The sequence below is a fragment of the Microtus pennsylvanicus genome, chromosome 5 (assembly GCF_037038515.1).
Source record: "Microtus pennsylvanicus isolate mMicPen1 chromosome 5, mMicPen1.hap1, whole genome shotgun sequence".
NCBI lineage: Eukaryota > Metazoa > Chordata > Mammalia > Rodentia > Cricetidae > Microtus > Microtus pennsylvanicus.
In genome coordinates this window covers 40,551,459-40,576,261 of record NC_134583.1, presented here as the reverse complement: position 1 = coordinate 40,576,261, position 24,803 = coordinate 40,551,459, and the positions used below count along the sequence as shown (strand labels likewise).

The window sequence follows — 24,803 nt, the reverse complement described above, 5'->3', positions numbered from 1 at the left end:
CATCAAATAATAAGCAGACGTAAGTAGAATTCTCATACCTTTTCTTACAGTATGAACAGATGAGATGTAAATTCCTAACATCAAAAAGCTACTTTAAAACATGACCTTTAGGATTGTAATAAGTCATTAGAATTTTCCTATGTTTAAGTAAAATCAACTTAAAAGATAAGGGTTAACCCTTATTGAGAGTTTTGTCAGTATGACATTGTTTTGTATTTTAAGCATATTAATTTGTTTAATTCTTAAAATATCTTCCCTATAGACATCGTGACCACTCCCACAGGCATACAGAGTTTGCATCCACTCATGGTCTCCTAACCAGCTGTGTAATTTTTCCAACCTGAAACAGGACTTTAAACTGATCTCAGTCTTTGTTCAAAAACAGCTTTCCTGTAAGCCTTCAGTCCTTCTTTTTCAGCTAAGATTCTTTTTTTAAAAAAAATTATTGATTTTATTGAGCTATATATTTTTCTCTGCTCCCCTCCATTCCTATCCCCTTCCCTTTAACCCTGTGCCATGGTCCCCATGCTCCCAATTTACTCAGGAGGAAGACCTGAGTCTTTTTCTGCTTTCTATGTAAATTAGATCCATGTACATCTCTCATGTAGGGTCCTCATTGTTGTCTAGGCTCTCTGGGATTGTGATTTGTAAGCTGGTTTTCTATGCTGTATGTTTAAAAACAACTTATGAGTCAGTACATATGCTAATTGTCTTTATGGGTCTGGGTTACCTCACTCAATATGATGTTTTCTAGATCCATCCATTTGCCTGCAAATTTCAAGATGTCATTGTTTGGTTTTTTCTGCTGTGTAGTACTCCTTATCCATTCTTCAGTCGAGGGACATTTAGGTTATTTCCAGGTTCTGTCTATGACGAACAATACTGCTATGAACATAGTTGAGCACATGTCCTTGTGGCACAATTGAGCTTCCTTTGGATATGTACCAAAGTGGTATTGCTGGGTCTTGAGGAAGGTTGTTTCCTCATTTTCTGAGAAATTGCCATACTGATATCCAAAGGGGCTGTCCAGCTTGCATTTCCACCAGCAATGCAGAAGTGTTCCTTTTTCCCCACAACCTCTCCAGCATAAGTTGTCATCAGTGTTTTTGATCTTGACCATTCTTACAGGTGTAAGATAGGATCTCAGAATTATTTTGATTTGCATTTCTCTGCAAAGGATTTTAAGCATTTCCTTAAGTGTCTTTTAACCATTTTAGATTCTTCTGTTGAGAGTTCTCTGTAGAGGTCTGTACTCCGTTCTTTTTGTCTGTTTGTTTGTTTTTATTGGATGATGTGTTCTTTTGATGACCAATTTCTTGAGTTCTTTGCACATTTTGGAGATCAGACCTCTGTCTGATGTGGGGCTGATGAAGATCTTTTCCCATTCTGTAGGCTGTCATTTTGTCTTGTTGACCGTGTCTTTTGCTTTACAGAAGCTTTTCAGTTTCCGGAGTTCCCATTTATTAATTGTTTCTCTCAGTATCTCCTGTGCCAATGTGTTCAAGTGAACTTCCCACTTTCTCTTCCATGAGGTTCAGGGTGTCAGCTAATGTTCTTTTTTTTTTTTCAGCTAATGTTCTTAAGAGTAAAAGTCCTTCATCTCTTTGGCCGGTTAATATAAATGGATAAGAGTAAATATGTAAGCAAAGGACACAAAGTGGCAGTTCAAAAAACTTTTAATAGCTGAGCAACTTATATGGCAACATGCTGGAAAGCTTTTTTTGTAGAAGAGATTTTATTGCCATCTAGTGCTCAAAATGAAAATAACATGTAAACATGGTTAGGCTTTATTTGCATTTAAAGTCTTACTATCCAGGGTGACATTTAATTAAAAAAAATTAAATTTGCAAACATTAAATATTAACTAATTAAAATCTGACATATTATAGTTATTTTTCTTCTTACTCCTCTTATTATTCATATTCTAAATACCCATGTCCAGAATTCTTTCATATATCCTATAAACCCTTAAAGAAAATTGAGAACTAATTTTTAGTAAATGAAGTTAATGTGCCTTAGCACCATATGGTTTATTTTGCTGTGTATGTTTTATTCTGGTATCTGATGTATTACCATTTCAAATGCTTCCAAGCATATTTATGACTGGTTCATCTCAACTAGATTTGTTTAATGACATAAGTGGCCATGATTAGATGCTGGAAGCTATCGTATCTCTCCATTTCACAAATGCAGGACTATGTAATGCACCTTCCAGCCTGACAGTCTGCTAGTGTTGTTATCCTTGTAGGCTTTTAAGCATGCCGTTATCCGAAGGTTATTAAACACTTAATTTACATAGGTTTCTCCCCACTTTGAAATGTGAAGATACCTGCAATTACACCCTAAAGAATGAGGTTGGTGTGTTCTGGAGTGTTTTCAGATGGCAGCTCCTGGCACACTGTTCTGCAAGCTGCTGAAGCCTGTAGAGCAATTGTTTGGAGGTTTGAACCTAATCCAGAAAATGATGGCCCCTTGAATGCAGAAGTTTATTATGGCATCACACGTTAGGAACAGTGAGAAGGAGATTGGGGTTAACATGACAAACTGTTGTGTGCAGTATTAATCACTGACAGTAATAGCAGACTGCACACTGTAAAGTCTCTACCTGCTGCCAATGAAATGATTTTTCACGAAGATGCAAACTGTGAGAAACAAAAGTGGTATTAGCATTAACATTCAAAGTGCTTTGAAGTTCAAGAGGCTGAGCCTTCCCTGGACCCCTATTTTCATGACATCATCTGTTCATACAAAAGTAAGCAAGTGGTTATTTTTTGCTTGTCACAGTATAAGGTCACAGGCAACTGCCAGTGGCAAGAGTAATGCCCAAGCCCTCTGGGAGCTGATGGTCCAGGGAGATAGCCTCCTCCAGCCTTGCCCAGGGTGTGCATAGAATAATTACCATTTCTAACAAGTGCGGGACCATGTGTCTACCATACACAGCAAAATAATGGATACATTCTTCATAGGACTGATGGAGGAAGGTCATTGGTTAAATAAAAAGAATTTGTGTGTTGTTATTTCGGGGCATAGGCTAGCAGGCAGCCGGGGTGCTGGGGATGCAGCCCTGCCGCCCTTATTACTACATAGGACTCTGAATGTCACAAACTAAGTATTCTGAGACAAGCAGCTTATATATTACCACTAATGATCAGAGCTCCACACCTCCTAATTTCAAGGGATTTAATTAGCACATCCTCTTCACACTGACCAATCTGGTTTTACCTCACCCAAGTGGTAATCTATTAAATAACTTTAGCCTCACAGGAATTAGTTACATGATTTAGCTTCCAATGTCTCAGGGCTCTCGTGACCCAGGGCCATTAAGGTAATGTGCTCATTGCTGCCCTTTTTTACAAAGGCTAACACATAGACCAGCGAAGGAAGCAATGAAAGATAACCAAGATCTCTAACTGTACAACTGTGTTGTAGGAGACTGCTTCTTCATTTCCTGGCAACCCAGACTCCCAAAATAATCACACAGAAACTATATTATTTAAATCATTGCTTGATCCATTAGCTCTAGCTTGTTGTTTGCTAACATTTACATCTTAATTTAACCCATCTCCATTAATCTGTGCATCACCATGGGGTCATGGCCTACCAGCAAAGATTTAATGCCTCTGTCTCCAGCTGAGGCTCCATGGCTTCTCCCTGGCTTTGCCTCCTTTCTTTCAGCATTCAGTTAGTTTTCCCCACCTAGCTCTACTCCATAGGCCTAAGACAGCTTCTTTATTAAACAGTGATATTCACAGAATACAGAAGGGAATCTCACATCACTTTCTCTTTTTTTTTAATTAAAAGGAAGGATTTAACTTTAACATAGTAAAATTACAAACAACAAAGCAATTATCAAGCAACAATTATAGTTAAAGAATTTATATCTACTTTATCTTTTGTCATAATTAAGGAAAACTATAATTGTAACTTCAACTCCATCAATGACACCAGAAGGATATAATATTACCTAAGTAAACAGAAAGTGCATTGTATGCTACTGTCAGAATGCTAGAGCTGACAGAGGCATCTCGCTGCCTGGAACCTAAAGTTCTTCTGTACCATTGCGCCATCCATCTTCAGCCTATAGGCCCATAGTATCCAGCAGACTTTTCCATGAAGCAGGAAATTTTAAAGACAGTTCCACCCATATTGACAGTAACTTTCTTCTGTGTCCTGCAGAAGGTCTGACAGACTCTTTCATGAAGCAGGAACCCCAAAGGACCATCTCATCATTAGGCAAGTTCAGTAGCCATTGGCCCTGCATGTCCACTTCACACAGCATAGCATCAAGCAGTCCAGGGAAGAACAGTTTCTTGCCCCAATGGCTAGCAAACTTCATAAGGAGCCTTTTCAATGCCCATCTTCCTCTTGAAATAATTGGTTCTGCCAGGAACCAGGAAGAGATGTGTCTCACGTCATGAAAAGTCCTAAGTTCTTTTTTTTAATACTTATTTATTTATTATGTATACAATATTCTGTCAGTGTATATGCCTGAAGGCCAGAAGAGGGCTCCGGGCCTCTTTACAGATGGTTGTGAGCCACCATGTGGTTGCTGGGAATTAAACTCAGGACCTTTGGAAGAGCAGGCAATGCTCTTAACCACTGAGCCATCTCTCCAGCCCTCAAGTCCTAAGTTCTTAAAGCACTATAAATGCCATGCTCTTAAAGTCTCTGAAAGAGTTGAAGAATACCTAACTGCCATATATCTCTATATATCTAGAAAACCTAACTAACATGACTAGAAACTTGACTATTATAGATGACTCTCTATTAACCTATATTTCTTAATTATACATTACATTTTTAAATGAACTGCACAAACACAATACCTTAATCAAGAGCAGAGATAGGCATATAACAAAACTGACCTTAAATTTGTATCAGTAAACCAAGATTCATACCAATGTACATCACTATAATATATCCTTTAAATGTAAACAAACATTTATAAACAATCATTTAAAGAATTTGGGTGTAGTTCTCTCCAAACTTCTTCCTGCTCTTTGTGGGCCAAGTAATTTTGGGGGGTGTTCAGATGACCTTTTGAGGGTCTTAGTCCATCAAACCATATTAGTCTGAAAAGGATTCCACAGGTTCTCATCTTCTGTGGAAACAAAAGCAGAACCTCTTTTCCAAAGCAACAAATCCTTAGACCCAAATTTGGAAATCATGATACCTTTAGAACACATATGCTGGATTAGTTTAGCAGCCCATACAATGAAATGTCTCTTTGTACTAGGTCCTTCACAGTAAAAAAAAATTCAAAGGAAACACAATAATATACATAATCCAAATGTTCTGTGTATATTGCATCTTTACATGGGTTATTTGTTATTATTCTATTACTTTTAAATATTTATTTTATGATCTTTTTCCTTTAATCTATGACTGTCTGTACTCTGTGTCTTTAAAGCCTTTGTTTTGTTTTGTTTAAACCCATTTATTTTTATAACTCTCTATACTCTTTTTCTTCTCTCTCTCTCCCAAGCTGACATACATTTATTCAACACTGTAACTCACTTAGAGGTCGTTTCCATCTGAATTTGTCTTTATTGTGTATCTGTAATTACCTTTTGACCAAGAGCACTTTTTTTTTTAATGCTAAGTGGAGGGCTAAGACCAACTCCACACACAGTCCTGTCTGCTTGCTCTGCCCAGTCCAGCATGGTGGAACTGCTCACTGCCTGTGAAAACCATGCACACTGCCCCATTTTTAGGCACGCAGAGTTGTAGCATTCTGCTTATACACCCCCATTTAAATGCTCCAAAGCCAGACTTCATCAGAGTTTGTACTGGTAGCATAGCCCAGGAAGCAGCCATTTTAAAATGGGGCAGCTTTTTTTTCTGTTACTACTGAACCAGGAAGACTTCTTTTAAAGGAGCTGCAGTACACTGTCAGCAGCAAGCAAAATGCAGGCTACCAAGAAGCTATGCTTAACTCTGTTCTTTTGTGTCTAGAATTACTTTTGAAGATTTCTCAGGTTTTAAGTGGATTTAGTTGGCCACGTTGGCATGATCCCACATCACAATTGAACTTTGTATATAGAGATATTAAATGGATTAAAAGTTAAATATATGCATTTCTACACTGTTGGGAAATACAATGCTGAAGTACATTTTTTTAAAGAATTATATAAAAGATGCTTTCTTGCCTAAAAGGAGTACTAGTTGTTTGCACTGATCTGAATGCCAGAACCCAGCTTCAACTTGTCCAACTGGGAACTGTCACATGATGAGATTGGCAACGCCCTCTGCTCAAGTGTGCAGTTTAGTTAGATGCCCTTACCAACTGCCTTGTTCCCTTTCCTAAGGATGGAACATCTGAACTCAGAACTTGAGAGTCTTTTATTGCTATCCTCCAGTTACAAAAAACAAAACTGGGAAGTTTGTCATTCTCAGTTTCCTCCATTTTTGTCATTTATAAAGCTTTTCCATTAGTTGGACACACACAGCCCAATCTTATTATAGGTAAGTCAGACTCAGAAAGATAAATACTTAATATTTTCTTTCATATATAAAGTCTAAGCATAAAATTATATATGTGTATGGACATAGAAGGGGTCTTGAAACTTGAAAGGGGATCATGGCGGGAGGAAGAGATAAATTTTTAAAGGGGAGGATAACAGGATTCATGTGATGTTATATCAAAAGAGGGAACTGTTGGAGGACAGATGTGATGGGTGGTGGTGGTGAAGGACTGGCTAAATTAGAATAAAGTATAATGACTCGAATGCATGAAAATGCCATAATGAAATGTATCACTTCATATGCTACCTTAAAACAAATATTTTAATCTAAGACTTCCGTTTAAAAAGAGAATACACACACTTTTCATTTGCATCCTGTCTTTATAGTTTCTGGGACAGTAGAAACTCTTGGCTTCAGTTGTCGTCCACTCCTTCCTATTCTAGGAATCATTCATTCCAGCCTCAAATTCAAAAGACACCAGAGAGAGTTCTTATCTTTATTATTATTTTAATAGGCATGCAAAAATGAAAGTAGTGTAGTAAAAAAGAAATGGCCCTGCTTCAAAGAAAACCATCTTTATGAAGGAAAAATTCAAATGCTAGATCAAACATTTTAAATCACTTGATCTTGTGTGTGTGTGTGCATGTGTGTGTGTGTTTTACAGACAATTGAAACCAGGCAAACTTCATAGTAGGCAAAATTTTAACAAGTGATGGAGTTTCACTGGCATTTAAGAGGCCAAACACAATGATCTTAACTTGTGCCTTCACTTAACTGTGGTAGGGTGGGCACATGCCTCCATACCCACACATATAAATAACATGGCCGAGCTCAGCTGGGAAACAGGAGCCATGAGGTTCTGAGAAATTTAGTATGCTCATTAAGTTCCATATCTCTATTTTTCTATTTCTTCCTCATTGAACCCATGCTAGAAATACTAATTTTATAGAAAACATAGTTGTTGCAAAGGTTAGGGGTGAAATTCATGCTTCTGGGTTAGATAGTGTCAAGGGCATTGCGGTGTCCTGCTACTGCATCGTGTTTCCTCTAGGTGTTTTAGAGTAGCGCAGAGCACAGAGCACCAGGAGGCAGTCAACTCTTCAGGGGCAGGTATTCTTTCCTGAAGAGGACGGAAACAGAGCCTCACTTGAAGGAGGCCCTCACCACCCTACCCTTGATGGGCTGCGGAGGACGCCAGTTCCCCACTAGGGGAACCGGGGGCTCATTCTCAGCGCTGGCAAAGAGGCTACGCAGCTTGGCCATCTGTAAAGGATAGCAGACTGTTAGAAACCACTGGCTTTCTAAGCTGGCCACGCAAACCACAGACCCAGTCTCCATGGATAGGTCATGAGTTGGCAAATATCAGTTCATAATATAAGCATTTCTTTACATTCAGGATGCCCTGCTCTCTGGATAACCACCTTTCCCACCTGCATTTCTCCCGGGTTGTAAACTGAGGGGCCAGCATGAGCTGTATCACTTTACATAAAAAGGGATGATGGTTTATTGAATGCTTGCAAATAAGAAAAACTTTGATAGGCTTCCGTTGTGCGACCAACTTAAGTATTTATGAAATTACTTTAAAGGACGAGAAAAAAAATTAAAACCAGGCCATATGTTAAAATGTTAGGCCGGACAGTGGTGGCGCACACCTGTAATCCCAGCACTCAGGAGGCAGAGGCAGGCAGATCTCTGTGAGTTCAAAGCCAGCCTGGTCTACAAGAGCCAGTTTCAGAACAGGTGCCAAAACTATACAGAAAAACCCTGTCTCGAAAAACAAACAACAAAAGTTAACCACTTCCTTCCTTTTTTTTTCCTTAAAGGATCATAAAATAGGAAATTATCATAAAAACATATTATGCCTTGGCAGTCTACATGGTTCAGTGTGTGAAGGTGCTTATGACAAGCCTGACAACCTTTGATGCCCAACCTGTGATTGCACTCACCTGGTCTGAGCTCACGGTCATGGGCTCCTTCAGCAGCAACCACACGATGCACTCTTCACAGGGCGGCGTGGTGAAGGAGCCATGGTAGGTCCAGTAGTCCCGGCAAGCAGGAAACAGGCACGATGGGTCGAAGTGAGTGAAAGGAGCCTCCTTGCCCTAGAAGACAAGAGCACTCTAAGAGGACACGTGCACTCTGCGCCCCCTAGAGGCTTCACATACTCATTTATGAGAAGGGATTTCACCAGCGAAAAGGAAAGCTGCCATTTGAACAGGTTTAGGCCCTTCACTAGTAAACCTCAGATGAAAAGGATTTTGCTTTATATTCTGACTCGATCTGTTAAAGTCATTGCAGTATTTTATTCCTTGTTTTTATGGTCTGTGGGACTGCGATTCTGTCCTTTCTCACAGGGATTACTCGGAATGAAGAACACTTCTTGGAAGTTGATTTGAAGACTTCAGTACATTTCATGCTCAGAATATTTACTTCTAGTGTCCACACTTAAAAAACGCTACTTGGAATAATCTCAAAAACAGATAAGTAAGTCTGTTAGTTAGAAGAATACTGTTAATATTAAGCTTATATAGGAGCTACCAGAAAACTACAGTACCAAGATTAAAGAATGACAGTGGGTGGCATAGGGAACCTCAATGATCCTGTGCCCACCATGGAGAGAGGAAGGAGACCCCGAACGTCTCACTCACCTTCCTGTGGAAAGTCCTTGTCTCATAGGCTGAGCAACAAATGAAATAACAGATGTGAAAGTGCTCTAAGGACTCAACACTAAAGAAATATGAGGATATTTACTATTATATGCAAACATATAGCACCCATCAGACAGTGGCAGGTTTTCCCAGAAATTCGAAGACAATTGATATGTTCTGACTCAAGTTTACCATACTTAAATGATTTTCTCTTACCTTGGTCTTAATTTTGTCCAGGGCATCAAGGATAAACTGGAACTCTCCTTTCTCCCGGCCTATCTGTAAGAAAATAGACATCCAATAAGATATTTTTCCCTTCTTCATAATTGGAGATTATCATAAAAGCTGATTTGACCCATCTACTTGCTATTGGTGTTTTATAAATCTTCCATGGTCACTGGTTAAGCCAAATATAAGTTTATTCATCCTAAAAGATGGTAGAATATATATTTTCTAATCTAAATTTGAATTTCAGTTCTCTGAAGTTCAAAACCACAAAATTATATGTTGGTTTCAACTCTATTTCCTTGGCTTTTTCTGCAAAGAGATTCCATTTTTTAAAAGAGCCAAAGCAAAAGTAGATAATGTTTCCACAACTGAACTTATTGTCTCTCCCCTCATAGTCCTCTCTGTGGATTCAGAACATAGAACAAAGTAGGTCATTCACTGGCTTAAAACTCAGATTGGGTTACCACGAAGTTCATGTGTTAATGTCACTAAGTCCTCTTTAAACCAAGGTTGGCTGGACAACACACGCATTCCTTGCGCCTGAGATCCTGTGGGTGGGGGCCCCCTTAAGCTGAGGGTAGGTCCAACCAGTCACTTGGCATCACAGAAGTTTCCAGCACTGACTTTCCTGTTTCCAGTGTGAAAAGAATATGAACACATGTCAGACTCACACACCCTTGTCCTTGTCTTTCCCTTCATAAACTCTGAGCCTCTACTCTCACACATGTTTCAAATACAAGGAAAAGATGGAATGCGTGGTCTCAAAACATTAGTATTGGATTACATTCTGAATGAGAAAAATTACCATCAATGTCTACCTCACCTTCAGAAAAATTCCAACAACAGCAATTCCATCGGGTTGCTTTAAAGCTTCTCCAAAGGTATTGTACTTTGGGTTCCAGTGAACCAGGTGGAGCTGCAACCACGAAACACAGGCGGTGAGAAAAATCCTTGGATACAGAAATGAGCATTATTATCCACAAGAGACTCAAATGTGTGCAACTTTCAGGTTGTTGCTGAACACTCTCATGGAAGTTGATGAAATTCTAATTATTAATAAGCAAAGCTTCAGTGAAATTTTAATAGTTCAAATAAAAAGTGTTTGAAATCATTTGCCTCCTAATTGACAGACTCTAGTGTCTAGCAGCAAGCTTATCTTAATTCAGGACATGAGCACAGCCTAAGTAATCGAGTTGTCCATATTTAGTTCCTTAAAATGGCAAGATAATGGTTTATAGTTGTTAAAAATTTTTATTCAATTCCAAAATTGTGAGATAACCCATGTACAAATATCACACTCAAAGCCTATTTCTAATTTGGAAAAAAAATTAGCCTGAGCTTTCTCCAACGGTGAAGGAAATGTCTATTCAGGAAGACAGTCCTAATAATTTATTAGTCTCTACCTCATTGGCTATATAGAAATGGCTGTGGCACCCTAAATGTGTTATATCTCATCTAATTTAGAAGCCAACCAGATAAGGCCTGGGTAGTATTTGAAGTTTCATCAAGTTTTATTTAACCAACAGTTAAGTACTCAGTGATGCCCCCAAATGGATCAGCTGCAGTATGCTGCTATGCTCACATTTCCATCCAAAACCAGTCCCCACCAACATCTGCTTTGGAAAAGAGTAGAGCAGAAAAAACGTGAATTTTGCTCACCTCTAGGGTAATGCAATACAGACTTGATTTTCTAATGAAAATGGGAAGTACCCTGTCTTATTCTATCTGCAAGTTACTGCCTTAAACAAGATGCATATACATACAAGCATACTTCCTTAAGCAAGCAGAAAGTAAGGATTTTTTTTAATTGCTAAGTATTGTTTTTTGAAGCATTATATGTACCCATAAAAGAGGTACCTGAGCCAGTCTGTACAAAGAAGACCAGGCCCTGCCACACTGCTTCTATTATGTAACCTTATGTTGCTTATCTGTAACCTCTTACAAGTTGTTGTGGTGGGGATCAGATCAGCTAGAGCACACATTAGTCTCACACACATTAGCTGCCTTGCTGGTCCTGGTTCCTTTCAAGACTATGCCCATTTTTTTCAATCTAATCTGGAGAATCTTCATTGAGAGCACTGAGCCACTGGTCCACTCTTCTCTGTCCTAGTTTATGTGGGGCTCCACTTTGTGAGTGAGCTGCTTGAAGCAGAATGGGTTCTGCAGTTGTCTCTAAGTTTCCAGTTTTGACCATTTGAGACCTAGAGTGGTAGGGTGGTTCCTCCTACCTCAGCAGCATACTTCACTCCATCCACCGTGTGCTCAGAGCCATGGTCATCTGAGGAGCCCCAGTGAAGATGGAACTGGCGAAGTCGGTAGGGTCCAGAGAGAGGACCACCCCTCAGCACTGTGAGTAAGATAAGGTGACTGATGAGTCCCCATCCCTCTGCAGAGCCTTATCTGAAACCAGCACTCTACAGAAGACTCCATGGGTAAAAGATGTCACTCCTAAGAATATGGAGCCATCTGCAAGTGTTTGTAACTTAAAGTTCAAATATATCAAAGGAAGAATTTTCCTTTCTTATTTTTGCTTGTTTTTCTTGTCTTTTTAACACTTTAGGAAACTACTATAGGACCCTGAGGATAGGTTAGTAGTTCAGGGAAGAGCTAGGTATTTGACGGGATTTAGATACCATTTCCGAGTCCACACACATCATTGTGTGATCTCAGGCAAGACACTCAACTTCTCTGAACTGGTCTTTGAATCTCTAAGAAGGTGTTAATAATCCCACACTTTGCAAGCTGCTGTGAGGATTAACTGAGATCAAGCACTTAAATGGTGCTCATCTCACAGTACCCTGAGAGGAAGGGAACACTGAGCAGGTGGGGACTCCTCCATAGTGTCCCAATTTCAGTTGTGTTTTACTTTAGAGGACAAATGAGACCTCTCATACACATCTACTTTAGACTATGACTGCTCAAGTCAGATGAAACAAAATTTCAGCAGTTTCCCAGGAAGCTAGTCAGGGTGGGCTGATATATATATATGAAACATGATACATGACTTATATATATATATACATATATATATGAAATATGATATATGCTATATATGAAATATAATATATGACAATTTTGGGGCATTAGTATGGGCTTGTACAACACTTATCTAAATCTCTCATGCAATTTGATCTCTAGTCATGCTGTCTGGAAAATAATTTCAAAGTTCAAATGTCTTCTAAAAGATACTGAAAACTGTACAGAAACTCTAACTCTAACATCTACCAATGTTAAGTTAGATGCAAATAACATTGTAACTGCAGCTATTTTAGAAAGGCTTGGTTTCTTGCAGTGAGACAGGAAACCCACAGTGCAGACCTAGAGCAATAATTCTAGGCTTGAACCAGCTTGATCAAATGGAAAGCAGGTGCTTTGGTTTGTTTCTAGTCCAATCACTGAGAATAACTATGATCAGGACATGAGTATAACTTATTGTACTAAACTATATTAAATCTCTAATACTCAATGTTTTGTTTTTTTAAATGGTATTTTATGTGATTATGTTTGTAGTTTTTAATTTTGTTGTTGTTTTTTTCCTCCAAATGGAACCTCAGCTTTTAAGGCAAAGGAAAAGTGGGAAAGAGCAGCCTGAAATAATTGCTCAAGAAATGGTAAGCTTCAGTCATCTCCCTTAGCTGGAAGGTAGGAATGGCCACTCTACCATTATTTCTTATGACATCACCAGGATGTTCATTCATTTTAGCTCATCATGAAGAACATGGTTCTAGGAAATTGCATTCTTGATAACTAAAGAATAATTCTTACTTAGACTTATTTGCAAGGAAATAAAAGCTTGCTTAATTGAAGCAAATTTTTACTCTTTAGCTCTGACTGGCCCCAAACTCATTAGAAAGACCAGGTTAGCCTCATATTTGTGGCAGTCTTCTTGTCTCTGTCTCTTAGGTGTTGGGTTTATAGGTAAGAGCCACCAAGCCTGTCTGAAATAAAGTCAAATTAGTCTTATTTCAAAGATTGGATACTAGTGTAGAGTTTAAAAAACATATTATTTTTCCAGTTTTACACTAACATTGACCCAAGAAGAAGTGGTCATATACATCAGAAACACTCAACACAAAGATTCTTTGGTTGAACCCCAGTGAGGTACTGGACCCAGGTCACCTGAACTCACACAATATCCCTACCTTTCCCCATTGATTGGCCTTTTTCCAGTCACCCAGGAAAGAGAAGAACCAATTGATTTCCTTCTGTTTGAGGGAGCCTGTTCTCCATACCATCAGGAAACACAAGAACTTCAACTTTCAATAGTCAGAAGAAAGTCCACGTGAACTCCCTACCCAACCATAATCTGTCTCAGGAGTGTGTTATGAACGTTTAACTTCGGTATATGGCCATCTTTCAGCAACAGAGTAACTAAATTAGTTGGAGGGTGTGATATTCTTCTTCATTCCATAAATATAATTCTTTACAACTAGAGCCAGGTTAAATATCATCTCCATTTCTGGGATGAGCCTGTCCCTCTTCCCAGTAATTCTGTCACTCTGCCACAAACTGCATTTTGACAATAGATACCAAAAACACCCACATGACCCTTCCTAAGTGCTGTACTTACTGGACCTGTCGTAAGTATCATCAAACACAACTCTGCAGGTCTTTCCATTATTCAGGATGGTCTTTGCAGAGCCGGGATCATAAGATGCTGACCAAGGCTGCAGAGAGGGGTCATGCCTGATGTCTTTTGTATGCAGCTCAATGGGTGACTGGTTGTCTCCTTTGGCAATTGGATAAAGTTCATGCCAGTGCTCAGGACCTAGGAAGTAAAAAGAAGAGAGTATGTTTATTTAGTACAACCCAAGGCCTCTTCCCAGTGGACTAAGCCAGAAAAAATATGCATAGACCAGAGAGTAGTCTTGGCTTCATATTAAGAGGTCTTGGGTTCAGATTAAGCAACATAGCACTTTGCGTTCCAAACCTATTTAGAACCTTGCTTATCTATGCTCGAAGAGTATTTCAGTCTACTCAGACCCTCCCCTGGCTTGGGAATCATGAAGCCTGAAAGCTTATCTTTGAAACGAATCACATATTGATCACATTTTTACATTACTTTGGAGCTTTCAGGGGACACTTTTCTTCTCTTGCCAAGATGACTCTTGCTGAGAGATGACTCAAAATCAGAACATTGATTGTTATTGGGGCCCCAAACTCAAAGAAACCAAGTGTTCACTGCTCAGTTTCGCAGGGTCAGTTTCAATAGGACCTGACTTCTGGTCCAGTGACTTCTCAGATTCATCACTGAACTTTAGACTAGTTACAGTGTGTCTCTGAGCTTCAGATTCCTCCGTGGAAAGGAAAACAGTGAATCATGTTCAAAGGACCAGCGGCATGGTCAGTAAATGCTACTTCCTAACTACCCCTACACCCACGTTTTCCAGCATGCCTGTGAAATGCCAAGGGCAACCCTGTAATGCCCTGGCTTCACTCACCATTGTGACTGGCGTAGCCCCACTCCTTAGCCATGGTCACCTTCTTGGTTCCCAAGCTGGACAGCTCTTCCTTTTCTTGCTCCAGGTGTCCTGCAAAGTCCCCACGAGTCCTGACTTTTATATAGGTCTCTTGCAGTGTGCATGGCCTTATTAGGTCAGAGGGTGAGGCAGGGGACTAAACTGGATTGGGGTGGTATTTTGAAGGCGGGGCGGGGAAAACCAATGAATTACAAGAGCTGGACAGCTGTCCTGGAGAGAGGGTGACAGGAGGAGGCAGGAGGGGAACGGAAGGCCCCTCCTTGGCTCTCACACGGGCTCCTTCTCTGCTCTCTTTGCAGGTTTCCAAGCGGCAGGGCTTTCTAAGAGCTCCGGTTTTGATCCTGCTGGTTCCCTCTTGGGGGTCTGGGCAGGCGCGGCACTGTCTGCAGTCCTGTTCTGCTTAGTCAGCAACTAAAAGCTGCTCCAGCAGCCTCACTCGGAAGACTTTGCTTTTCTCTCGGACTGGAGTACCACCGGCTGCGGTCTTCTGAACGCTAAAGTTCCTTTTCCTGAAAGAATCCCCGGACGGTGGCGGGGAAAGAACTCCTCTGATCCTCTGACTCAATCATGATTCCCTTGTGAAAACATGTAAAATCCTGGGAACACAGATGAGGAGGAACCCGGGACTACACGCTGCCCAGTCCCGTTATCCTTCAAGGGATGAGTTTCTGAGGCAGACGGTTCCAGGCTTCACATTCAGCCTAGCGGGCACGTTTGTCCAGTAGGACTCGGAGCACAGCGCCGGATCCTAGGCGGATCCTAGGCGGATCCTAGGGGAGCAAGAACTCTGCACTCCAGCCTCACCCAGCAGCAGCCTGGGACTCAGTCACACTGGGAGGTGGGCTCCATTGGTCTCAGGACGCCAAGGACACCATAAAATGAATATGTTACCTAAAAATTTCACTCTCCAAAGCATAATCACAGGCTAGGCCAAAACGAGGAAAGGGTCTACGGAGCTGGTTTGGGGGGAGGAGTCGTTTCTTTCCTCTCAGTTCTAATGTGTTTCGTAATACAATACCCACATAAAAGAAGAGTAAAACTGGAGTATCCCATGTGTGCTTGTCAAAGGTATAATTAGAAATATCTGGTTACGTCTCACACTAAATTAGTATGGCAGATGTTCGCAATTCTATGCATACATTATAAAAAATTCTTGTTTGGACAAGAATATCTTTTTAAAAGACCAGAAAGAAATTAATTGAATGAGATTTCTGTATGCATTTTCTTATACCTTCTACTTTTTAAAATGGCCTTTTGCATTTTACTTTTCCTTGGGGGTTACAAAACCTGAGAAGGAAGTCTCTCATCATGGCAAAGACAGCTCATCGACTAGGCATGTGGAATGCCTGACCACATCAGAACCTGGACGCCAGGGTAGTCAGTCTCCAGGGTATTTTTGTGACCAGGGATCACTTGATCCACACAATAGCACTGTGGAATCAGGAACCCTCAGTTACTTTGGAAAATCCAAGCAAACACAGCTCTAAGCTAAGGGGCCACGAGTGTCTGGGTTTTTAGCTCATTGTGTTAGGTTCTGCTGAGTTGGCGATTTAAAGTTACCAGCACATGGTTATGGGTGAATAAGCCAGAATCTCACTCCAGGCCACCAACTCTGATACTAACTCTTCTCTGACCTGGGTGATCAGGAGATTGATAACTAAATCTCATAATTACCAATAGCTATTTGTTACTGATTATTGAGTTAAGACATACGAGAAATTCATCGTGCTACCACGGTTCGTACCAGAGATTCTTTTTAACTGCTTCATTTACAATTTAATAAATGCACACAGTGGGGAATACAAAAAACACTAAGTAGAAAAATGAAATATCTAACAGATTTACATACAATAATTTTGAAAGAAGTACTTGCAATTTTTACTTTCTTGTAAAAAATTAGTGAAAAGTATAATTTAGCATAATGTATAATAAATTGTGTAATTCTAAGCCGGAAGTGTGGCTTACATCTTTACTCCCAGTGACAGGAGTCAACAAGGCAGGTGGGTCTCGGTGAGTTTGAGGCCAGCTTGGTCTACATGCTGAGTTCAAGGGTAGGTAAGGCCACGTGATGAGACCCTTTCTCATTATACCTCATCTGAATTCAACTGCAAATAAAATTTTCAAACCTACCTGCAAACTTATCATCTCCATCTTAATTGAGTTACATCAACAAAACTGTTTGTCCACAGAGAAAAAGAGACTTCTAAATTAGGTCAAGGACTTTTAGGCCTTTGGAGTTGGCATGGAAAGGAACAATGCTAGGTATACAAGAAAACGAGGAGAAAGATCAAATAGCTATTAATAATTGACTACAGACTGTGTCCTCCAGTTCTCCCAGCAGAATCCTGGGAAAGTGGACAATTTTCTGGACTTTCCTCCCAAAATGAGTCTATGTAAACAGAGAAAGAGGTAGTAGGAAAGAAAAGAGAAAACTAGCCAAAGAAGTGCAGCTGGCAGAGCCAGCTAGATGATATTAAACTGAATTTAAAATATTAGAAGTGAATTTAAAATACTAGAATTTAAAATATTAAAATTTAGATATATTTTTCCATGATTTAATCATTCTATTTGGCAAAGATAACTTGTAATGCTGTTAACTCAAATATTCCACAAACTGATATCATTTGGCATTTGCATTACATTACTAAAAAATAAACCATCAATTAGGATCTGAAGTAATTTAATAATTCAGTTTAAATATTATGTTTGGGAACATGGATTTCCTACTATTTATTTTCATAGAATAAACTCTAGGACAGAAATGCAAAAAATAGGCAACAAAAATTAAAAATTCAATGAAACTATGAGTGTGACGGATGCCTTGCCTTCAGCCTCCTCCTCAGCACTGTCAGCTGAAGATTGGCCAGGGTGTGCTACAGATAATGACAAAGGCAGTTCCCAAGTTTGCCAGCTGGACCATTTGGATCAGATCTTATACTTGGCTGCTGTTCTTGGCAAGCCTGGAGGAGAGGAGCCTAAGTGCCTCCATACCTGAGATGTGTCAGGCTGACCACTTTACCTGAGAGTGGGAGCAAGAGACCCCATCTGAAGTCCTCCCAGATCTACCCAATAAGATCTGATCATCGAGGTCCATCAGTTCAAACTGTTTCTTCCAAACCTAAATCATTATTTTAAAACAGTAATAGAATACTAAGAGGAGAAAATGGTTGAACTTTATAATGTGCTTTCTTAGAATCAAACATGGACCATTAAGACTTGTTTCTAATAATTTCATGATGATGTTTGTTTATAGAATTTAACAAGTAGGTTAACTTGTAGGTTTTTATTGTTGTTTTGTTTGTTTGTTGACTTAAGTGGCTGATTATCTATATTTTTTTTGGCCTTAGGTGCCTTTTATGGGAAATGAAGAAAATACTGTACACTTTACAAAGCTCTTGTGAAGTGTACACAACAATATACAAGGCAGTTAACTAGCATAGCTTAAGATAATAGAGTGAGCACTCAACGGAGTTATTGTCTTTCCTTGTTCACTACATAGAACATCTCTCTGGAATGTCTCTACCCTAAATAAACCCTGTCCCTTGTTGACCATAAACAGTGCCTTTCTTGTATGTTGCAAAGTGTAGGTGCTAACTTGCAGACATCATTACGTGACATACCATGCATGTATGAAATTTAAAAAATGAAACTCACAGTACTCACCCTCTCCTACAAACTGTAATCATGCTTTGACCCTTTTTAGCACAGGGATCATAGCAAACGTTAATCTACCCAGGACCAATTATGCACAAAATGCATTAATCAAACAGAACTCAGTGAAGCTCGCAGCACTTCAATAATACCTAAAAATCATCCCACAAGGCTGAAAACTCATGCTACTTTATGACCATGGTTCTTGTTCACATTAATGCCACACATTAAAGGAGTGTCAGGTGCTTTCAGAAGCTCAGTGCACATGTTCTTCGCCCCTTCTTTACTGCATCCATAGAGCCTACTTTGGTCTTCCCATAAGGCTTTTCTTCTTCCTTGCTGCTGATTTTTTTACACACTTTCATTTAGTATAGTTGCTCCTTTCTTTTTCTATACCCTATAGCTTAAACCGTTTCTATCACTGTGTCATCTTCATCAAAATGCCATGGTCTTGTCATCTAGAAGATCAGTGATGTATTAAACCCGTCTTCTTCTGTTTTCAATTGCCAGTCAAATTCCAGGGAAAGCCACTTGTTGGAGTTGTAATGACCCATGTTTGGAGAAAAGAAATAATACTGTATCAACTCTCATGTACTTTGCTTTCCTGGGAAGAAAAATACAGCAACCTCATTTCTATAGGAGCTAGAAGCTTCCTCTGTAACCTTCACAATTTAAAGCATTGTGAACCTCTCAAAATAACATGGATCCTTCTCTCTGGGTTCCCAACAGCAAACAGAGTGATGCATATACATTTGAAAAGTAACATGCTGCACTCATTCTTGCTCTCATGTTATGAATCTAGTTGAACAAATAGTTAATGGAGAATAAAAAAGATTGGCTTTTAAATTGTAAATGACATTTTGCAAGACACACCTATGTTGGCCCCAAATCTATAGAGTTGGCCTTCTAGAAGTTTACGAACAGGCTGTTCCAAAGATTTGGCTCTGGAGGGTCTCTTGAGAGGACAGAATCTGGGTAATGAAGGACACATGGCAAGGGTGAACAGCACACATAGAACATTTGTTTGGGTGGGTGCCAGACTCACCGCAGACAGCCATCCTCCAGAGAACTAGTCCTGTCCTATGAAACTTGATCCATTCTCAAGAGGTAGCATTAGTCCATATATAAGCATAGAGCCCCAGGACCAAATGACCTTCTCCTATGCCATACTTCTTAAAGGTTATAACACATATCACCACTACACTAGGGATCAAACTGTAACAAAATATAGCAGCATCTTATAGAAATGAGAACACTGGAGACTGTATTTCTTCAACTTCCATATAACAGGGTACAGAATCATCGTTATTGATAATTCTAAAATGCCATTATTCATTGCTTTCTAAAATTCAATAACAGGATTCTTTCAATTCGGATAATGCATTATACCACTCTTTTGTCCTATTTATTCCAAATAAATAATTAAATTTAAATCTATTCTTAAATGTTTTAAATATTGAGTATAAATTTGAAAAAATTTAATATTGTAAGAGTAAAATACCTTCTATAGAAAATGTTATGCAATATATCTCCATTTCTTCCTTATTCATTTAATATAAAGCATTATTTTATGATCCACAAGAAAAGAAAATCATTTCAATAAAACAATAACCCAATGTTTTAAAAATACTGTCAATTAGTTTGACAACAATAGTGCACACCTTTAATCCCACTAATCGGGAGGCAGAGGCAGGTAAATTTCTATGAGTTTCAGGCCAGCCTGGGCTAAAAGTTCCAAGACAGCCAGGGAACCCTGGCTCCAAAAACCACTAAAATAAATAAATAAGTAAATAATAAAATCAATCACTAATTAGTCATCCCAGTGCCTGCAAGACAAAGGTATGATTAATTATAATCTATTACCTTAAGAAAAGTTACTTGTACTTTTTAATTTTTTTATTCACATAAAAATATATGTTTGTGGAAAAAAGCATGTGTTTTTCCTCAGAAATAACCATGTTCATTATTTTTTTCTTCTGCTTAGTTCATTCCTAGGACTTATAATGTTTTGGGAAATTAATTGCTGTGATGCAATTTAGCCATGGCTATACATTGTAGGCAGTTAAAATCTTAGTTCCATATTAGTGTGTGATTTGGTAATTGATAATTAAATAGATAAACTAATATGAAATCTCTAAGTTAATTTCCTCAAGCCATAGACTTGTTCACTAAAAACTACAACTGTAAGAAAAACGCAGCTGTGGAGCACAATGAGGTTAGGCTATATAGTCACAAAGGTAACCGTAGCATAAACTCAAATGCACAGGACACATTACTGGGGCCAAGCAGGTCTGCTACAAGAGTAAACAGCCCCGCTGACCTTTAACTGTTCAGCTTCTCTTAGTTGTCCTGTTCACTACGTCCCAATGATACAGTATCATTTTCTTGTGTTTTTTTGTTTGTTTTGTGTTTTCATATATCAGAAGTATCTGGTAAATTATGAGAACTTTGAGAAATTTAAAGTTGACAATAAATAATTTTTACATCAATATATTTTAACCTTGAAATACAATATCAGTTGATAGAAACGGAAGCTGGTTTTCATATTTTTATAACATTAACTTACTGGAATGTTCCACTGATGAAAGAGCAGAACTGAGTGAGAAGCTCTTTTGTGGCATGCAAAAGTGAACTGCAGTCCTTGAGAGAGCAGGTCCAGTGAAACGCAGGGGGAAAAACCCTACTATGTCACACTCCATAGGATAGAGCACCTAATTACTGTTATGCAATAGATATAAATGTCAACAAATGGGGCAGTGGGAAAGCGTGTCTATAGTGCAGATCTATAATAGTATCAACCAGATGAATAGAACCTGTGGGATACAGTGTGTGGATTCGGGGGAGGAGGGTTGGAAAGACTGGAGTGTTCTATGCTGCCTAGAAGCAGTTCTGTTCTGATACCTCCCCCACTAAACTCTGAGGACCTGTTGATATTAATCTTAAGGACATTTCATCCTGCTGGACTCTATCAGAACTTCAGTCCTCAAGAGTGGTAATTTTGATCAAATCAAATTTTGTTTAGACTTAATCATTTAATCATAATCATTTATTATTGACCTTAAAGATATGCTCTTTTCAGAAAGTGCCAGACACAAAAATCAAACAATTCACAAAGAAATTTGCAATCAGACAAGCAAAATGAAGCTGGCTGGCCCTGTGGACAGAAGTTCACATAAGATTCCTTTCTCACAGGCAGACTGATGCACAAGTCGCTTCCAAGATAAACAGGGTTATACTCCGTGTTTGGCAGCATTGTATTTAGACTCTCAATCTTTTCTTGGGATATTCTTTCTTTCAAACAAGGATCAGATGTGAATCTGAGAGGTACAGCTGGTCAAATTTTTCTTCTTTGGCTTATGCCAAAGACTTCCCACCTTGATATTCCACTGAGAGAATGAGTGATGGTCGTTGTTGACTACGCCTCAGGACTCTGCAAGCAATAACGTTGCCTCCTCTACCAGGGCGATGAGAGAAGGAAATGGCCCCTTGGCCACTTTTGCCAGGCACAAATAAGAATGGGCATAATATCAAAACAGATTTTTTTTTAAAAGCCCAGTAGTCCTGACTCAAGCATAATTCCCATGCTTTCCTGTTGTTGAAATGCTGTATTACTTAAGCCCTTGTGGATTTTTTCAAGGTCTCATTTCAAAGGAAATAAAAGAATACTTCTCACTGGCGGTGAAAAATTAAGAAAAGATCTGAAAATAAAATCATCTGATTATATTAAAAACACAAAATGCAAAAACTATTTTATAAATTTAATGTATTTTTACTAGAGTAGATATCTTTAATTTAGACTTTTCTGTAGACACAGATACCATAAATCTTATCATAAATTCATAATCTCCCTAAAATTATTCTTTTATCAAAGAAAAAAACCCCGTGACATAGGTGACTTACAGTGTGCCTATCATTGCAGAAGATTCTTGGGTTACCCAGTCATGTGTGATTTGGTTAATTTCAAATGCAATAATATTTTAACAAAATCCAATACACTCAAAAGATAAACTTGAAAAATACAACTGAAGAAATTACACTTATTTTCGCATGCATTCATAACATTTACTCATTTCTGTAAGCATTAATCTCTGTCCTAGGTACCAACAATTTATCAAGGAACAAGAGGGAGGTTTCCTCCCTCAGTTTAGGACTTTTGTTTTGGTCGGTGTACTGACATAAACCAAGCAGACTGATAACTTGTGGTTTGGGAGTCATGTTAGAATAAAAGGCTGAGCCAGAGAATGATGTACTGGGTAGACCAGAAAGAACAGATCTCCTTTGAATATAGTTATGGGAGGGGGGCTTCCCAAAAAGATAAATTCAAAGAACTAACACTTGGAAAGGTATTAATCATTTGAAGAGTTGAAGGAAGGACATCGACAGTGGCAGGAACTCCAAGAATTTGATAGCTGGAGGGTGATGATTCAGAGAGAGGGTGGTGTAAGGCGAGCTTAGGGAGGATTCTGAGCACAGGCCATGGAGGCCCTGAAAGTCACAGTGAAGAGATCACTTTGACGCACTGGTGAGCTAGACAATGTTGCAGGGAGGAGATACACAACCTAAGAAGGGAATGAATAAAAGTGGAGGCAGAAAAGCACATAATTTGCAATACAAAGATTTCAGCAAGATATTTTCTTTATATGACTAAGTTAGCAATTTCATAGATCATTAGGAAGGCTGATATGGTTACACAAACAAGAAGAATAAAAGAAGCAAAACCCATTTCAAGATTTTAATACAGATAAGAGTAAAATAAGATAGTGGAAATGCTGAAAACTGTCTTGGTTCCCTCCACGTTGGGAGATGAGGAGTTGATATCAGATCGTTAACTAAGAAAAGAGAGAGTTCCCTTAGTCATTTTCTTCTTATGACTTAAACTAAAATACATTTCTTAGATGTAGATCAGAGCACAGAGTGATAAATAGTCACAAAGCTCTCCAGAGCCCACCCAGCTCATGACTTCGGCTATAGCAAAGCGTGGAGCAGCTAGAATAAGTGTTTGTTTGTGTGATTGGTTTCATTTATGTATTTAGTTGGTTATTTTGAAAATGGAATCAGGAAGAATTCAAAAGCTTGCAATTAAGAAAAGTTTAAAAACAAAATTTAAAAAGTTAAATTAAAAACAAATTAATTAAAAAATTAAAAACAGAATAACTATGTGATCCAGCCATCTGACTGCTGAATATAAATCTGAATTAAATAAAATAATATTGCAAAGACATACTTGCATTCATATGCTCATTTCAGCATTATTCAAAATTAGGATTAATGTAAATATCCTTTGTTAGAAAAATGAAAAAGAAATAATATACATATGTATGAGCACACCAACAGAGAGAGAGAGAAAGAGAACTCAAATTATGCAGCCTTTACAAAGGAAGAAAATCTTACCACCTGCAGCCATACTGAATGGATTCAGTTTATAACTGTGCAAAGCCAAATGAGCAAGACATAAAAGCAGAGATACCATGTGATTACACTTCCATGAGGAAGCCCCAATATTTAGCCAAAAGAAACAGATAGCTGCTGAATGGAGGAGATATGGGATGGTATTTGTGAAAGCACCAAAAGAAGTAACTGGATCAGTGCAATGCTAATCATTATCTAGGAGGAGGGAACCTCATTTGAGAAAATGCTTCCATAAGAATGGCACGTAGGCATATCTGAGGGTTTTTTTTTAAATTAATGATTGATATGGGAGACCTCAACTCACTGGGGGCAATGTCATCCCTGGACAGGTGGTCTTGGGTTGTATAAGAATGCAGGATGGCTTTGGACTGGAGAGGGAGGGGGAGGGAGATGGGAGAGGGGAAGGGAAATGGGAGGAAGTGGAAATTTTTAATAAGTAAATAAATAATAATAATAATAAAAAGAAGTGTATCACTGGGAGCTGGTTTTGAAGGGTTTCAAAAGTCACACCAGATTCCCGTGTCTCTATCTTCCTCCTGCCTGCAGATCCACACGTAGAATTCTTAAGTTACTTCTTCATCACCCTGCTTGCCTGCATGCCTCCAGATTTCCTGTCATGGTGACAAAGGACTAAACCTCTGAGACTGTATGTAAATCCCAAATAAATGTTTTCCTTTTAAAGAGTTGTCATGGTCATAGTATCTCTTTACAATTAACATAACATTTAAAATATAATGCATGTAACATACTTGGAATTTAATAGACATCCAATAATTACTAGGTAAGAAAAATAGAACCATAAAGTAGATACAATTGCATTCTGGTTTACCAACTTCTAATTAAATGAAAGCTACATGGAGATAAATCCAGGCCTGGTTTAGTTCAGAACCACATACTCCATGTGTTGTTTGATGTCAGATAA

General features: G+C 38.8%; 1 protein-coding gene across 1 annotated transcript; it reads right to left on the bottom strand.

Moving 5' to 3' along the window:
• Positions 1–6,947: 6,947 nt before the first annotated feature.
• On the bottom strand, positions 6,948–14,937 carry Ca3 (carbonic anhydrase 3). The gene is made up of 7 exons (XM_075971559.1): positions 14,783–14,937; positions 13,912–14,109; positions 11,570–11,688; positions 10,165–10,257; positions 9,330–9,392; positions 8,412–8,567; positions 6,948–7,728 (listed from the first exon to the last, which is right to left on the bottom strand). The coding sequence occupies exons 1-7, from the start codon at positions 14,814–14,816 to the stop codon at positions 7,609–7,611; spliced, it is 783 nt and encodes a 260-aa protein (XP_075827674.1). The 5' UTR covers positions 14,817–14,937; the 3' UTR covers positions 6,948–7,608.
• Positions 14,938–24,803: the final 9,866 nt, after the last annotated feature.

What these genes read in the sequence shown, in the direction of transcription:
- Ca3 (XM_075971559.1), bottom strand. Translation starts at nt 14,816, where the DNA reads ATGGCTAAGGAGTGGGGCTACGCCAGTCACAATG. An exon ending in GGGCTACGCCAGTCACAATG is followed by an intron (nt 14,110 to 14,782) that starts GTGAGTGAAGCC and finishes TTTACTTCCTAG; the next exon opens with GTCCTGAGCACTGGCATGAA. An exon ending in TGATACTTACGACAGGTCCA is followed by an intron (nt 11,689 to 13,911) that starts GTAAGTACAGCA and finishes TCTTACTCACAG; the next exon opens with TGCTGAGGGGTGGTCCTCTC.